At 39.0% G+C, this 16,085-nt stretch overlaps 1 protein-coding gene across 2 annotated transcripts in view; it reads right to left on the reverse strand.

Moving 5' to 3' along the window:
- Window positions 1-16,085, reverse strand: part of DNAJC13 (DnaJ heat shock protein family (Hsp40) member C13) — a 57,013-nt gene that overhangs the window by 13,876 nt on the left and 27,052 nt on the right. For both annotated transcript variants that reach the window (XM_066193378.1, XM_066193369.1), the window contains 19 exons: window positions 15,248-15,401; window positions 12,955-13,058; window positions 12,717-12,876; window positions 11,718-11,780; window positions 11,277-11,378; window positions 11,025-11,129; window positions 10,424-10,626; window positions 9,893-9,977; window positions 9,264-9,418; window positions 8,305-8,350; window positions 7,972-8,126; window positions 7,163-7,364; window positions 6,394-6,509; window positions 5,465-5,543; window positions 4,766-4,901; window positions 3,474-3,658; window positions 1,960-2,034; window positions 1,634-1,753; window positions 179-358 (listed from right to left, as the gene is read on the reverse strand). In XM_066193378.1, coding sequence (XP_066049475.1) covers window positions 179-358; window positions 1,634-1,753; window positions 1,960-2,034; window positions 3,474-3,658; window positions 4,766-4,901; window positions 5,465-5,543; window positions 6,394-6,509; window positions 7,163-7,364; window positions 7,972-8,126; window positions 8,305-8,350; window positions 9,264-9,418; window positions 9,893-9,977; window positions 10,424-10,626; window positions 11,025-11,129; window positions 11,277-11,378; window positions 11,718-11,780; window positions 12,717-12,876; window positions 12,955-13,058; window positions 15,248-15,401 — 2,425 coding nt within the window. The remainder of the gene's footprint in view (window positions 1-178; window positions 359-1,633; window positions 1,754-1,959; window positions 2,035-3,473; window positions 3,659-4,765; window positions 4,902-5,464; window positions 5,544-6,393; window positions 6,510-7,162; window positions 7,365-7,971; window positions 8,127-8,304; window positions 8,351-9,263; window positions 9,419-9,892; window positions 9,978-10,423; window positions 10,627-11,024; window positions 11,130-11,276; window positions 11,379-11,717; window positions 11,781-12,716; window positions 12,877-12,954; window positions 13,059-15,247; window positions 15,402-16,085) is intronic.

Below are 16,085 nucleotides of genomic sequence, written 5' to 3' on the forward strand. Positions count from 1 at the left end.
AAAAAACCAGACTCAAAGAGTATTCATCATTACACAAAAATTCCCTTCCAAAACTCTCTGTTAATGTTACTCTTCATGCAATTCAGTGATTCTAACAAATATTTGAATACACTTGGTCTCTTAGTAAGAGATGGCAAATGAGAGTGACTGGTTGTAGAAAGCACCGTGGCAACATTACCTGGTGGTTTGAATCTTCACTTTTCTGAATCCCACTCTCCTCCAGCGTATAGTCATAGTTGAAGAGGTAACCCAGTAAGTACCACAGAACTCCAGCTTGAAACAAATGTGTTTGTAGCCAATAATCTAAGGCAAAGGAGCTAACACACTCTACTCCTAAAGCAGCTACTCGTGGTATGGTCTGAGGAGAGAAGAAAGAAGTTTGCCTCAATACCTGTAACTGAAGAATGCCAACTGGTTTCCATACCAAAGATTTAAAAGCCAAAACTTGCTAATTCTGCAGTACTATCTCAGCAGCCCAGAGATGAAAACTGAAGTAGACATAATTTCTCCAGCTGAAGTACTTGGTAACCAACAACATGGCTAATTGGTAGCATCTTTCAAAGGGAAGAGTACTAGAATAGTTATTCCATATGATTAGAAATAAGCATTGATGAACTGCTGGAAAAACAATGCAAAAGTGTGGCAGAGATTCTCAGGTGAGTTTTTTATAGCAATACATGTGTCCTACAGGGACTAAAGAACACACAAGCATACACAGTCAATTACTAGAATCTGGTTTTAGTCTCCTGTTTTCACAGACCCCACATGAAAAGCTAAAGACAAGCTTTCCTTTCTTAATTCAGACAAAATCAGCATTTTTATAACATAAGGCAAGTTCAAAAGAGCTAAATGGCAAGAAAACTTGAATACTGCTCCCAGAGTTTATGCTGACTTTAGAGTCTATCTGCTTATGCAAGGTCTAGTTGTAGTACTTTTATCTGCTGGTTTGGCACAGTAAGGCAAGCTGCTTCATGTGTCAGTAAAAAGGCAAAAATAGCTGAATCTTTAGAGTGACTGCAGTTTAAATCTACAGTTTAAATGCATTCAAACACAAGTGTTGAAACAAGGCAGTTGAGTTGTGTATCTCATGATTTGTTGGGATCTTACAGAAGGGTTTGACCCTTCACTGCAAAATGAGTCACTGCAAAATGAGGAAAGGCTAAGGGAGTTAGGTTTGCTCAGCCTGGAAAAGAGAAGGCTTTTAAGTGACATAATTGTGGCCCTCAGGTACCTGAAGGGAGCCTGCACAAAAGGAGGAGAGGGACTATTTACAACTGTATGGACTGACAGAACAAAGGGAAAAGGCTTCAAACAGGGAGATTTAGATCAGATATTAGGAAGTATTCTTTACTGTGAGGGTGGTGAGGCACTGAAACAGGTTGCCCAGAGAAACTGTGCATGCCCCATCTCTGTAGGTCTTCAAGACCCCCAGGCTGAATGCAGATCGAGGCAACCTGGTATAGTGAAAGGCGTCCCTGCCCATGGCAGGGGGTTTGGAATTAGATGAACTTAAGGTCTCCCAACACAAACCATTCTATGATTCTATGACTGTCTTATCTGCCCTAAAAACAGAATATTCCCCTAAACATTTAACAGTTAAACACCTACTTGAACAAAGAAAAGGAGCACTCACCTTGCCATAATACAGTAGTCTACAGAGGTCCTTAATTATGTTGGGCATTTCTGTAATCTTCTCTCTGCATTCCTCAAACTGAGCTGCTACACTGTAACACTTACTAATGTATCCACAGACCTTAAAAACACAATAGTTTATTGGTTCCAAGTGAAAGAAAAATGCATGTTTACAACTGCATTTTTAATATATACAATACTAGATCAATGTTTTTATTATATAAACACACACACATTTGTGCTTATTATCATCTTATACATATACATACACCATGTAGTCTTCTGAGAAGACAATACACGCAGTTAAAGCTGCTGCTTTAAACTCACCTGTACAGACATATCATCTGGCTTGCTAGAACGAGTCAAGACTGCTACACAACGATTAAATGCTTCTTGCAATACCTGTGAGGATTGGATGATTCACAAGTTCAGTCACAACAAAAAGAGGTAAAAGCATGCGAAACCAAAACATTAGCTGGTAAAGTCATTTTTAATGGCTGGAGGGGAACGTTTGACAAAAAAATCTGCTGCTTGCATAAATGGTTTGTAGTGCAAAATTCCTTGCAAATGCTAGTAATGACCTTTGCTGCTTTAAGAGCTGACAGTGTTCTCACAGGTGAGCTAATACCTCAATCAGTGTGTAGATGACACTAAGGTGTGTGGGAGTGTGGATATGCTGGAGGGCAGGAAGGCTCTACAGGGGGATCTGGACAGGCTGGACAAATGGGCCAAGGCCAACTGCAAGAGGTTCAACAAGGTCAAGTGCTGTGTCTGGCACTCGGGTCCCAACAACCCCATGCAGTACTTCAGGCTGGGGGCAGAGTGGCTGGAAAGCTGCTGGGCAGAAAAGGACCTGGAGGTGTTGCTCAACAGCTACTGAACGTGAGACAGGGGGTGCCCAGGAGGCCAAGAAGGCCAATGGCATCCTGGCCTGGATCAGCAACAGTGTGGCCAGCAGGACCAGGGCAGTGATTGTCTCCCTGTACTCAGCACTGGTGAGGCTGCACCTTGAATGCTGTCTTCATTTTTGGGCCCCACTCTATGAGAAAGACATTGAGGTGCTGGAGCATGTCCCAAGAAGGGCAACAGAGCTAGGGAAAGCTCTGGAGTACAGATCTGATAAGGAGCAGCTGAGGCAGTAGGGGCTGTTTAGCCTTGAGAAAGCAAGGCTCAGGAGAGACCTTACCACTTTCTAGAAGCACCTGAAAGGAGCAAGGTGGGGATTGCTGTCTTCCCCCAAGAAACAAGAGAGAGGACAAGAAGAAATGGCCTCATTTTGCACCAGAGAAGGTTTAGATTGGACATTAGAAGGAATTTCTTCACCAAAATGGTGGTCAAGGACTGGAACAGGCTGCCAAGAGAAGTGGCTGAGTTGTCACCCTTGAAGGTATTTAAAAAGGCATGTAGACATAATTTAGTGGGACTTATCAGTGTTGGGATTAACAATTGGACTCAATGTATCTTCAACATCTTTTCCAATGTGGATGGTTCTAATATTGTAATACGTGCAATGAGAAGGCCTTCTGCTCAAGTGACTTGTTCACAGTTACCTATTCTGTCACATAAAAATGCAGCAGCTCTGTAAAGGAATAGACAAACTTCACATGTAGCTTGCTTATCCACAGTTCAATAGACAAGCCTCGGTCTGGAAAAGAGTATACTCTGCAAGATGTTTCTCCTACTGTATCCAGAATATCTGAGATGTTAAGAATAACAGGTGTCTCAAGACTAAAAGTGAGTCTCAATTACATGTGATTTCCCAGGCATCAAGGATCTAAGGTTTCTAGCTGTGGAAAAGTTAGACCAAAAGCATGCATTTCAACACATTTCTTTACATTTACCTCAATTCCACTTTCTCTCCTCAGTTCTTCTGCATTTAACGCTGAACAACTGACAGTATGAAAAGCAAGTTCTGTAGCAGCAGGCAACAGTGGAGATTCTTTGGAAAACAAAAGGTCATCTGATGTTTCAATGGTAATGGTCTTTATCAGCATAGGATAACCTGCATACTTGTAAGGTTTCAAATCTGAAAGAGGAAAAAAGTCCAAATTTACGCATATGCAGAGTCTAAGCAATTTAAGCCACCAAAAAAATATTGGTGGAAGATATATCAGATATGTAAGGACTAGGAAAGGAAGCAAACACCTAGGGAATCTGGAACAAGACTGAGCAGTCTACACAATCTAACTCCTCATCACATAGAACTGTTCATGCTAGAAGCTAACAGCTCCACAGGAAGAACTCATTTAAGATCAAAAAGGCTTATATCCAGCTCAGAAAGCCTCCAAGCTCAGAGCCTTCCCAACAGTGCCTGTCTCACTCCAGAGAAACTCAAGAATAGCTTGGTGTGTATCTTAGGCCAGGACTGACTAACATTAAGCCTATAAGGACCTTGTCCAGTTTGACAATTTTTAAATTGCATTTTCAATTCCTGTAGAGTTCAGCAGTGCTAAGAATAATTTCATTTTTCCTGTGGAACCAACATGTTTAAGTCTATACCAATGCTGTCCCTCGCTCCACATAACTGACAGGCCTATGATTGCACGTGAGGTTCTCAGTTTACCATAATAATGTAACATTAACACAGCAAAATACTGTTGGCTCTGCAAGGCTTGGACATGGCAGCAGCTACCAGCCTGGGACTGTAGCTGGAGCCAAGTGTTAGGGTGCTCTGGCTATCCCTCTTTCCCAACTGAGCAATGAGACAGGTCATGTTGCAGCACACTCACCTAAGGACCCTAACACTGGTCAGAATTTCTGCAAGAATGGCTCATTGTTAAAGAGCCAGATGAGTGTAATCTCACGTATAATCAGCATCTGGGTGACTGAGTACCAAACAAGGATTTTTCTGCATAGATGGAATTCTCCATACAGTGGAAGATTCAAACTGATTAGGATTGGAGCAGAGCACTTCAAAGAGCTATTCATGCTGTTTTGAATTAAGTTTTACTGCAGATTAATTTATTCCATGGAAGAAGAAGTCCTATTTTGAAGCTGTATACCATGACTACATAATGCTGTGGCAAGTCAGAAACCACATCAACAGAGCACAGACTCAAGAAGAGAGAAGATTAAAGCTGACCAAAATGACCACTGAAGAAATGAACATGAAACACTGAGGCAGTACGCTTACCTTCCTTATGCCTGTTGAAGAGGATGCTTTGAGTTTTCAAGATCAAAATTATGTTTTCTGGATCTGGCCCATCTATCACCTTGGCAGACTTTGTGCACAGAAACTCGTATGCTTTATTAACTTTTTCAAACATATCCTGCAAATAAGGAGAAGCAGCCATAAGTGTTGTTAAGAACCCTCTAAATCACTGGTGCATCAGTTTAAGTGCAAGTAAAATAAAGCATTTCAGGTTATTAGCAACAGCATTATAGCTTTGTTTTCTCACTGTACTTCAGGAAATACTGCAAACAACACTGGTTCATAAGTAAGTTTTCTTTTGTCTCCTGAACTCTGCACAAGAGACTTCAAGTCAATCATGCTATGACAAATCAGTAAGTACAGCTGGATTGGGAGAATGGGCAGAGGATGCAGTCAGTCTTTGAAAGGGAACAAATAGCTTGTTTAGGTCCTGTGTAACTCTCTGAACAAGACCATTTCTGAGATGTGAGTCTGATCTGACGACACCAGTTTACTGTAGAAATCCTAAATCCTTGATTGATATTAGTTAAATTATTCATCTGTAGCATTAAGCTGTATTTTAGCATTCACCTAGGGCATAGCTTTTAAAAGGAAGAAATACAATTTAACTGTGAATTTCAAAATTCTTAACAGCTGAATATATCCCATTTTATTAACACCATAAATTTGTGTTGTACATACCCTGCCTTCTGGATTCTTGTCGGGGTGGTATTTTTGAGCCAGCCTGAAATAAGCTTTTCTGATCTTGCTTTCATCATTTCTACAACAAAACAAGTTCCATCAATTACACTGAATAACAAAAAATGAAAAACAACCTCAGCAAAACAAGCCTGGGGTCCAGACAACAGTACTAACAGTAACCGCAATAGAGTGAAAAAACTACAAAGCTCTCCTATTTTCCCTTTTAAAACCCTGCTTCATCCTCTTACACTGAATTGGGGGTAATCATATGGTCAAAATAGGATGAAATTTGAGAGATTGAAAGTATTTTAATACCTCTTGAACCTAATATACTAACCAGAAAGGTGCTCAAAGTCCCTCAGAATTTTAAATTAAGAATCTAAATGTGCTACAAGTGTTAAAAACCAGTATTTCACCATTTGCAGTAAGTGCACTGTTCTTGAAGGATAAACACAAACTGCTGTTGGTTCACTTCTAGATACCTGAAGTCAGAAAACAGTGGCAAGACAGGATGCAAAAAATTCTAAGGATATAATCACTAAGAAAAAGGGCAATATGGGGGAGGGAGAAGGATGGTTACAGAAAAAAAAAGTTCCTTTGAACACATTCAAGTTCTGCTATATTCTTTGCTCACTATGATTGAGTCTAAAGCTTGTCCTTTAAAGAGCAAAGCTCAAAGCATTCTTTTCCCCATTTTCAGCTTTTCTAAACACTTTAACAGCTGTTTTCTCAAACACTGGAATTGTATTTCCAAGTTTTGTTTCTTTATAGCAAAGCAATCCTCCACTGTGACAGAAGAAGGTGCTACACGTGACTGAGCTGGTACCACTAACTTGTTCCAAGTACTGAAATACGAAACTCCATTTTGTTCAGTGCATGGGGTTTATATAAAAGTAGTTATACAACTTTAAATCCTGAAGACAACTTACTGGCCTTGTCCTCTGGGTAGGTTAAGAACTTCATAAGCATCATCTATTGACATGGTAGGTGGCTTCTTCTCCACCTCCTTCTTCCAAGCTTCTAGGGTATCTTTCAACAGTTTAACCTCAAGAATTACAATTTATTAGTGTTTCATTTATGCTGACACCAGTATACATAATTTTTAATAAAATGTGGTTTTATTAAAGAATATTGTATTTTATTCAAGATAAAAGCACCTTGAGATTAAAATGACTGTGTAAGAGAAAATTTAGAAGACAGAGAATCACTTAACTAAGATGCAGTTCACATCATGATACTATAAAAACTGCAAAGCTGCCTGAATAAATCAAGCTGCTTAGACAGTTCTAATCCATAGACTTGTACCAAAAACTCTCCAGGTAAGGTACTGATATGTTAACTTGGTTTCTTCTGCAGGGTGGACAAATGAGAACCCCAGTTATGATTTCCATTCCCTCTTCCCGCCCCCAAAATAAGATTCACTGAAACACTCTCCGAAGTTTCTTGGATGCTTGATTTTGCTATTTAAGAAGCAACCACAAGAAGGATACACTTATGGGGTTGCTGTGTGGAAAGAACACAATGCTGCTTCGAGACAAAGTAGGGTTTGATGTATTTACTTGCAGACCAAAATTCACAATAAAGGAGTTACTTGCAACAAACCCAGCATTTGATTTTATTAATATTATAGGACTTTTCATTAACTTTTAGGACTGAAAGATCAAAAACTAAATGAATCCCAAAATACTTCTTACTTACTGGATCTTTAATTGGCCAGTCTGGAAATCTGAGTGTATCACAAAGATGCTTGAGGTAATAAATGTTACAGAACAGCTCGTTTTCCAGTTGGGGATAGTTGATAACCGGGATGGGACAGTATTGGTAGAGGGCCCTTGTATTGCTTTGAAGACGAGGGGTGAAGTCAGCAAGATGAGCGGCAATCTTCTCTATCATCAAACGCCTAAAAGTTACAAAGTTTAGTTCAACACCTGCCCAGCAGTCCTCAATCCTCACTCACTGTACAGATATGTTCAACAATTTCTGCTGAAAAGGTTTTCCTTAGAAGTTTCCCACATTTCAGTAGGGATTCAGAATAGGATTCTGTCCTATTCTATTAGAGAGCTATTTAAACACCATGAAAACTAGTTTATTAAAAACAATTAGAAGTGATATTTTGCCCTTCTTAACACCTCTTTACTTTCTGGAAAATCTTATTATGTATTGGAATATTAGATGTATATCACAGAGATAGGTGCTGGTAATAAAGAAGTAGATATAAATGAGTAAGTATAAAGCACTTGACATACATAGTCAAGTCTCCATTCACAAAAGTAACTTACTCAATATGTTCAGGGAAATATTCCCCTTCCCACGGCCAATTCTGCTCTCCCTTGCCCTGGTTATTTTTGGTTGAAGCAGAACACAATGCAGGACATTGCCCTTGCAGAAGGCAAGCAAGGGGAAGACATGGAATCCAAGTATTTTCAGTTTTCTTTTAGAATGTCAAATACCTCCTCAACATAACCTGTAGCTCAGATTGATTTGCCCCTCTGACAGAAAACAGTTACCTCATTTCATTGCTCCAAATTGCTTCCGGAGTGTCAAATTCTCCAAGGAATATCTCAGAAAATTTTTCTGGTTCATAGTTTTCTAAATAACACACCATTGCTTCAGGAAGAATATGTCCAAGTATACTTCTTTGAACTATATCTTGACTCTTTGTCTACAGAAGAGATCACATGGTCATCTCAAAGGTAATTGAATTCTGTCTAGCTAACTAATCTGAGACCTAAAAACTCTCCCCCTTTTCCCTTACAGTTCTTAAATTCTAGTTAAAACAACTACAGGTAGTCTGCAAAACTATTTGAAAACAGAGCTGGTTACTGTTGCAATCTACTCACTTCTTCAGACTTGAAAGCTTGTTTCGTATGTGTGTATTTCAAAAACCTAGAAGAGAAACAACAGTTATTTTCTTTTTGTTTGATACCTGGGTACCCTTGAATAATAAGCAGACCAACATAGTCCAGCTAGCAGGTATTACACATTTGCTTTGAGATAAAAGAGTAACTGCAACAGTTTTATAAATTTCTGTACTAAGTTCATTAAATCCTTGGAAACTTCACCAAGCTAAGCACTCCCGTGTTATAAATGTTGCTTTATGTTCATCATTTCAGTTTGAAAGTCTTGTTCCTGAAAGCTTGTTTTCTATACACAAAAAATGATGCTGATAGAGACACAGACAACCTCTGTGCTGTTAGATCATCACTGGAAGGATGAAATGAGATGATTTTAGACTAAATGCTGACAGTTCTATTACACCAGTCACCATGGAAGCATGCAATCATTTCCCAATGCATTTCACTGTAAAAGAGACTTAACTGGAATTGTAAGACAGCTTTTCATGAACTACTGAATTTCAAAGAAAAGTACTGAAATGAACTGCAATAGCCACCTGCATGTGCAGTGCTTTATCAGGCCGTTCAGACTGATTTAACTGTTTTAGGCTACAATATTGAAAGAGTCTATCAGATTTTTTAAACCCTTTCAATAGCTGCCTACTATCAAAAGCTACATCAGCATATATGTTGCCTGTGTCACTGCTTTTTAGCGTTTGTAATGGTTTATTCTACAATAAGGCATGCCCAGTTGTACTGTTAGAACTGTATCATCGTTCCCTCTCTGGAAAGATCATAAGCAATTCACTTTTTAGTGACCGACTAGATCACGTGGAGGCAATTCTTCTAGAAGAATTTCACGTTGGTTCTAGCAAGCCATGCTCGCCAGAGCATGTAAAGATGTAGAGCCGCAGACCTGAGCATGACTGGACAAGAGGTACTTCTGGCCGTTCTTTTTTCCTCACCTTGCAATAGGAAGTACATTGGAACCTGTGTACATCATGATGAAGAAGAATACTCCACTCAGATAAAAACGAGGTAACTGAGGGTTGTCTTGCATGACATGAGAGAGCAATACAGCGACTTTTTCCACAAGGATAGGATCAAAAGTCAGTAATAGCTGAAACCAAACACAAGCATTTTTATATTAGCTGCAAGTAATGCAAGTTATCTAGCCAAAACTGAAGTTTTAACTAATTATTGGGACAACCCAGAAACTTACAGCTAAAGAACACTTCAACTTAAAAACAGCAAGTGTCAATCAAAGAATACTGGAAGTTGAAAGGGACCTCTGGAGAACATTTTGTCAAACCCCTCTGCTAAAAGCATGATCTTCTAGACCTGGTTGGTAAAGACCATGTCCAGGTGACTTTTCAGTGTCTCCAAGGATGGTAATATTGCTTTATGAGATACTGCCTGAAAGGCACAAAATTTGCAACAACGCTTTATGAAATGAACAACTGCTTGGTCAGAGATCTGCAGAGTGTTACAATTGTTCTTTGATGTGTTTGCCCCACCTAAAATATTCAGGTGGGGAAGATGGTAGAGTAAGTCACTATCACTCATTTAGGTACATTTCTGAAGAGTTACTTACCTGAGTGATATGAGGAAGGCAAGTGCTATCTGACAACAGCCTTTTCACTCTAGGCAGAGGTCTTATAATAGCATTATCTTGATCCCTAAAAATATAAAGCAGTACAACAGTAAGCATACATTTGCCTTTTCTTTTTCAAAAGCAATCAACTTTATTAAGCATAAGTATTAGACTATTGAAGCCATATTCTTTGTCTGTTTTTGTTAACTTCGAAGTTTGTTGTTAGATTTGGTAAGTGTGGTTTAGGGTCCTGCATTAAAGCAGTTCTGTTTAAGTTAAACAAGAGCCTGTCTATAGCGTTAGAAATGCACAGAGCTTGTCCATTCATTCTTGCAGTCTCTTTCACAATATTAGTATTGTCTCATTTACAAACTCTCTATTTGCCCACAGAATTAATTGCTACCAAGTAAAAGGCTCTTTTAATAGAGTTCCGTAATGTACTACTTTCTAAGAAAAGCTTTAAGACAGAATTTATGAATTCATGGATCTTCCAGATAAAGTTAACCCCTTCCACTGAAAATCAGTGTTTACCTGCTGGGAAAATATCCACACATGGTGATGAGCATGTTGAGGACAAGTGTGGCAAGGTCAGTCTCATTCAACACAGGCTGGCCACTGGCAAGCAAGCACCACTTCAGCTGAGGGATGACCTGTAAGGGTCGCCAGCCATCCATACCCTGAGCCCAGCAACGAGTTTTTGAAGTCAGCTTTCCACTGTTCCAAAGTTCCTGCATCTATTGCAAGATCAGAGATGAATTTAGTTTATTCAGCATTCAGAGACACCTTTGCTTCTAAACCCTCACACTCATGACAAGCTTCTAACTGCTGTAAGGCAGGCTATTATAGCTGCATGAAATTTGAATGTGTTTATAACTCTGTCATAGAATCATGAAGTAGAAGGTGTCAGATAATGTTGCAACTAACTAAGGCATGGAGGGGTAGGCAGTCTTACCAAGAAGGTTGTAGCTCTTGGTACCACATCAAGTCTCTTATCTAGCTTTAATCCTTATTTAAAAAGTTACTTGGAGAACATTCTTTAGCATTGTTTATGGTCCCTCTCACTGTTTGAAACACACCCAGACACCAGGACAGAACTCATTTGTCAAGTTGTGAGTCTGAAGCTGAGAGGTACCTCTTGAAAGCTGTAAGGACCACTCCTTTCTTTGTCAGCATTGCCAAAGTACCATTCCTTCTCGCTCTCCCTCTTTGCATCAGGTGCTGCCTCAATCACGTTGCTCTAAAAGTTGATGTTTACAAGAATAGCTTTAGTTTCAGAGTGCAAATATCACATTTCTACATGAAATGTGAAAAATACACTGAGTTTTATAAGAACTGTCCCTTTCACAGAGCAACATATGAGTAGTAAGAAAAAAAGGCCCCATACCTGCAAAGGGACTGTAGCTCTGCTCGTGTGAAGATGTGCCAGAGTAAGAAGATCTACAAGGATTCTGATACCATTTGAATCCATAAGGTCCTTCACATTTCTCTGTTAATAAATGAACTGAGTTACCAAAAGCATTTTCTAGATAAGCACTGCTGCAATTCAGCATCGAACAGTTTTATTCTAGTAAGAAGTGACCACAAAAAAAGTCAAATCATTCTCTAAAGGGACTAGAATGGTACAATCACCACAATATCTACATGTTTCCTTCAGCTTTCTCACCAGTAAATAACAGTTATCACATTACAGAAAGCTGTTTCAAACATTGCTCTAAAACTTCAATACTTGAATTTTTGTTCAAGTTAACCCTGAAAGACTAGTTCAGACTATTTTATACAGTCAAAAGACTGACAAACTGCTGTTAAGTGTACATGTCCACCTTACCTTATTGAGGATCAGCTTGTTGAGGAACAGGATCAATCTGTCCCGCTCAAGCCTGTCAGTACACTGTTGCAGCAGAAAAGAACAAGTCAGTGTTTCCCAGCACATACTAGAAGTTCTCTTCAAAAGTCAACTCACTGGCAGGTGCCAAGCCCCATATTGTTTTTTCATACCCAGGAAAACCTGCTGACTATTAAGTGTTTAGTTTAATGCACAGCTAATAAAGGTAGTTTTCTGCCACTGAGGAGCAAAGGCCTTGTTGCCCTGCATGAAACTCACTATTCTGCCAAGTTTGCTGTTCTATCAGGACTATGTTTAGATTCCCAGTGAACCAGTTAAAACAAGCACAAGAGAAAAAGAGAATGCTTTCAGCCAGCAGGCAGAGAGGGTCTTTGATTATTATGTGCCTGGTAATAGACTATCAAGGCTCAAGGCAAAATAACAAGGGACTTCAGTGGTTCAGTTTCACTTGCAAGAGCCAAAACTCATGCCGATGCAAGGAAAGAACTCCTCCTTCAGACTGCATGGAAATCTATTTTTTCAAGCTCAGTAAATTGTCAGACATGACTTAATAGACACTCAATAGGCAATGTAGCTACTACTACAAATCTAATCCACCACATGTGCTCATCTAAAGCCACAATTTCATGAGGCCTGGGGCTATGACTCAAAGTCAGTAATTTGAAATAATGCGATATGGAACAAGATTCTCCTCTTACAAAGCTTCTACACTTTTCAAAAGCAAGCTGAAGTTATATTTGCATTTTATTGGTCTTAAAGGGACTTGTTTAAATACCTCTATGATCAGCAGGTTTTTTAGTTAAACTTTAAAAAAAACTGTAACAAAGGGAGATACTAAGAACAGTTATTGACAGCATGGAAAAAAGTATTCACATTCTGTAAACCCAAAACTTGGGTTTCACAGCAACTTGAAGGATCTGAACATATGTTGGACTAGCAGTATGTTAACTACTATATCCTATAATTTAAAGTAATTCTTACCCTTTCTAACATTCCAACAATGTACTTAGTATCAGAAAATGGTCCTATTTCTTCATGACACCTTCCATAAACAATGGCCAATGCTTGCAGACATAAGCATTTCATATTCACTTTTGGGGTAAGCAAGAAGCGATGGTAGAGCTCATTGAAGAATTCATATCTAAAAAAGAAATGAGATTTTAGCAAAGAAAACAAACATAGACCTTAGGAATGAGATAAGGTTTTAATAATGTCTCACGATCTTTTGATTGCTCCACTCTCTTCAGTTTCATCTTCTTCCAGCAGCAATCTTAGATAATAATCCCCTATTTTTATTTCCTCAGAAAGGCACTCATATTTTACCTGTAACACAGAATACCTTACTTAACAATATATATTGTTTCTCCTTCAGTAAGTTTTTGCTTGTATAACAGTACTGAGCTCGATTGCATCTAAAAACTAAACAAGGTTAGCAACCTCTCCTAAGCTGTAGGAAAACTGAGATGTCCAAGTTTTCTCTTAAAGAAACACACATCTACAAAATAAAAGCCACTGGTTATGCTGCCCCTCTGAATAAATGAAGCTTCTCATCTTACTGAGATCTCCACTTCCATTTAGCCTTTAACTTACTTGTTTCTAATACCAGCTGGTTTTGTTAACTAAACTTGGATAACACATGATGCATTCAGTGACTCAAGTTTCAATAAGTAGTTATTCCACTGCAAGGTATTTCACTTAATGATACTGCAAGTATGAAACACAACTGTGACCTAATTACTAGTTATACCTGCTATTGTACTGGATAATAAAAGCCTAGAGGCATCAGTTCGCAAAAAAAGAAGCTGAACTAAAATTGCCCAATAAAAGCCATCATTAACTTCAGAGCAACTACATTAAATTTAGCAAATGCCTCAATGTTCAGTGGTAACAAGCATTTGGAAAGCACTTCAATTAGTGGTGTCTCTAACATACAACAAAAGCCACTCTACAGTGGTTTTTCTTATCTATAGTTTGCAGATTACTGTCATGAGGTTACAAAGTCATCTACACATTTGATCACAGCATATCATACAAAGATATCCCACTAACTGGTATGCTTTCAGAGGAGTCTCAAGCCACCATCCCCCTTGGCAAAGTGACAAGGTTCCACAGTTGACAGAAAAGCCTCTGTCACCACTATCTAGTTCAAATACTTATAGCATAGTCCAGTAACACATTCATTACTATTTAAAAGCAAATTTGTGAGACAGCAGCTGTTCAATCCAGTCCCAAAGTATCCTGGGCTGTAGCTGCAAGAATGCTACTGATACATTCCAGCAGCATAAAGCCACACAGAATCAGAGAGTACATGGGGGAGGTCTGTATTACAAAGTTTTGAATCTATACTTTTGATTCTGTCCCAGTTTGCAGTGTTAAAAAGTTGGGATAGCAGACACTGACACCCAAAAGTCCTGTGCCTGACCTATACCTGAAGAAAACTTTGAAAGACAAATGCCAGTGCAAGAAATACGAATCTAAACCCAGTCTTAGCTATTTATTGCCTCAATACAAGAAGCAACCTGTAGGTGTGCGATAGGGATAAATTGCATACATGAAATTGTTCTCTCCCATAATGCATTAGCCTGATGTCTTGCAGTTCTTCCTGATTGGCAGAGTAGTCAGCTGAGAAATCCCCCAAACCAAGTTTGTTCTCATTTCCCTAATAGTTCTCAGCTCAAATGCCACTAGAAAGCCATACTCTAACAAGGATGGCAATGGGAATATCTAAGGAATATCTTGCAGTTGAATTTAAGGGTGGCCTTGCTTTGCTTAAGCATTACACATTAATTAAAACCACGCTGCTGTGTGGAACCACAGCAATACTGGAGATAAGAGAACAGTACAGGCAGGAAGTGTTTATTAGCATATTACTTGAAAACATCTTGCAAGATGTTTTGAAAAAGCCAATCAGGACCATACTGATTGCTTTGCAGAAGCATCCAAGTTTTTTTGGTTTTTGTTTTTTTTTTTTTTCTTTAGGTACTGCTGTTTCTAGAATGGGATGACAGTGACCTTCGCCTATAATGCACAATGCCACGTGTTTTAGCCCTGTAACCTATTCGTGATTTGGCAACCCAGTGTTTAACTGACACAGGACTACTGAAACATGAAGGAAATAAAGACAATAAACCTGCTATCAGGAAGAAGTGACTTCTGAAACTACCCAAAACAATTCTGATAGAACACACTCAAAAACAAGTATGACTTATCTGGACAACAGTGTAAGGACCAACTCTTGTCTTAATGCAAGAATACACTATGGGTTCGGATAAATGTTTCATCTCCACAACATCATTTGTTAGGTTAAAGAGGCTTCTGTTTTGCACAGTGACACTGGACAGTAGTACCTGTTCACTGATTCAAGCCTTAGCAGTTGATTCCACAACCAAAAAAATTTCTAGCTTGCATTCAGGGAATCATCAACAAGATTGACTCATGGAATAAGAGACAGAAGTGACATTTCAAGTAGACATATTTTACAGATGCAGTTTGTCCTATGGTAGGTAATTTACCTCAAACTCCTGGTGGTTCCATGAAATAACATTAGCACTACCAAGTTCTCTGTCAATATTAAATGCTCTCATCTCAGACTCAAGAGTATCTCTCAGTTCTTCCCGTGTTTTGAAGTTCCAAATCAAGTTTGATCTAGCATGATCCTGAACAAATCTAAGAAAGAAGTTACATAGTTTAAACTCCTCAAAACATTATCTAAAAAGCAGACAAGATTCAGCTGGCAAGCTAGGGGAGATCGTTAGCATTAATGGACCTTAATTAGAAGGCGGAGAGCAGTGGTCTCCAGTTCGTTACAGTAATTACAGTTGTTCACTTCTATACTGTTTTCATAGCCATGGAGGCCAGCCTAGACTAAAGCAGGCCTGTGTCATCCCTTTGGGCTCAGTTTGCCATCTGCATGTAGTTGATGACCAGGAGACGTGCAAGCGATTCACTGTAAGCCAATAAGGGCTACAAGTAAACAATCCAGAGCAGCAGACATGCTGCTGTTTTAAACCAACAACAAATAGTTCATGCAGTAAAATAGAAGTTGATGTCTTTGTCACAAAATAGTCAGTGGACATTCTTAAGTAGCAGTTACCAACACAGCCTTTGGATCCAAAGACTGAGAATGGACTTCAATACCAAAGGTTTAGGAGCACACAAATCTTCCTTTCATGAAACTGTATTTGACATTTAGAAACATCAAGCAGTTAAGTTCATGGAATTTCCCCAAGCTTGCTTACATAGTTTGTTAGCCAAGCCAAGCTTTGTTAAGTCTACTTAACACAATGGCCCTAGCCAGAGTGATTTATCTTTTTCAGATGGAAGCTCCCTTGTAAACTTTGACAGCTGTAA

This window comes from Chamaea fasciata, unplaced genomic scaffold (assembly GCF_029207755.1).
Source record: "Chamaea fasciata isolate MVZ Bird 193981 ecotype frontalis unplaced genomic scaffold, bChaFas1.0.hap1 SCAF_1, whole genome shotgun sequence".
Taxonomy (NCBI): domain Eukaryota; kingdom Metazoa; phylum Chordata; class Aves; order Passeriformes; family Sylviidae; genus Chamaea; species Chamaea fasciata.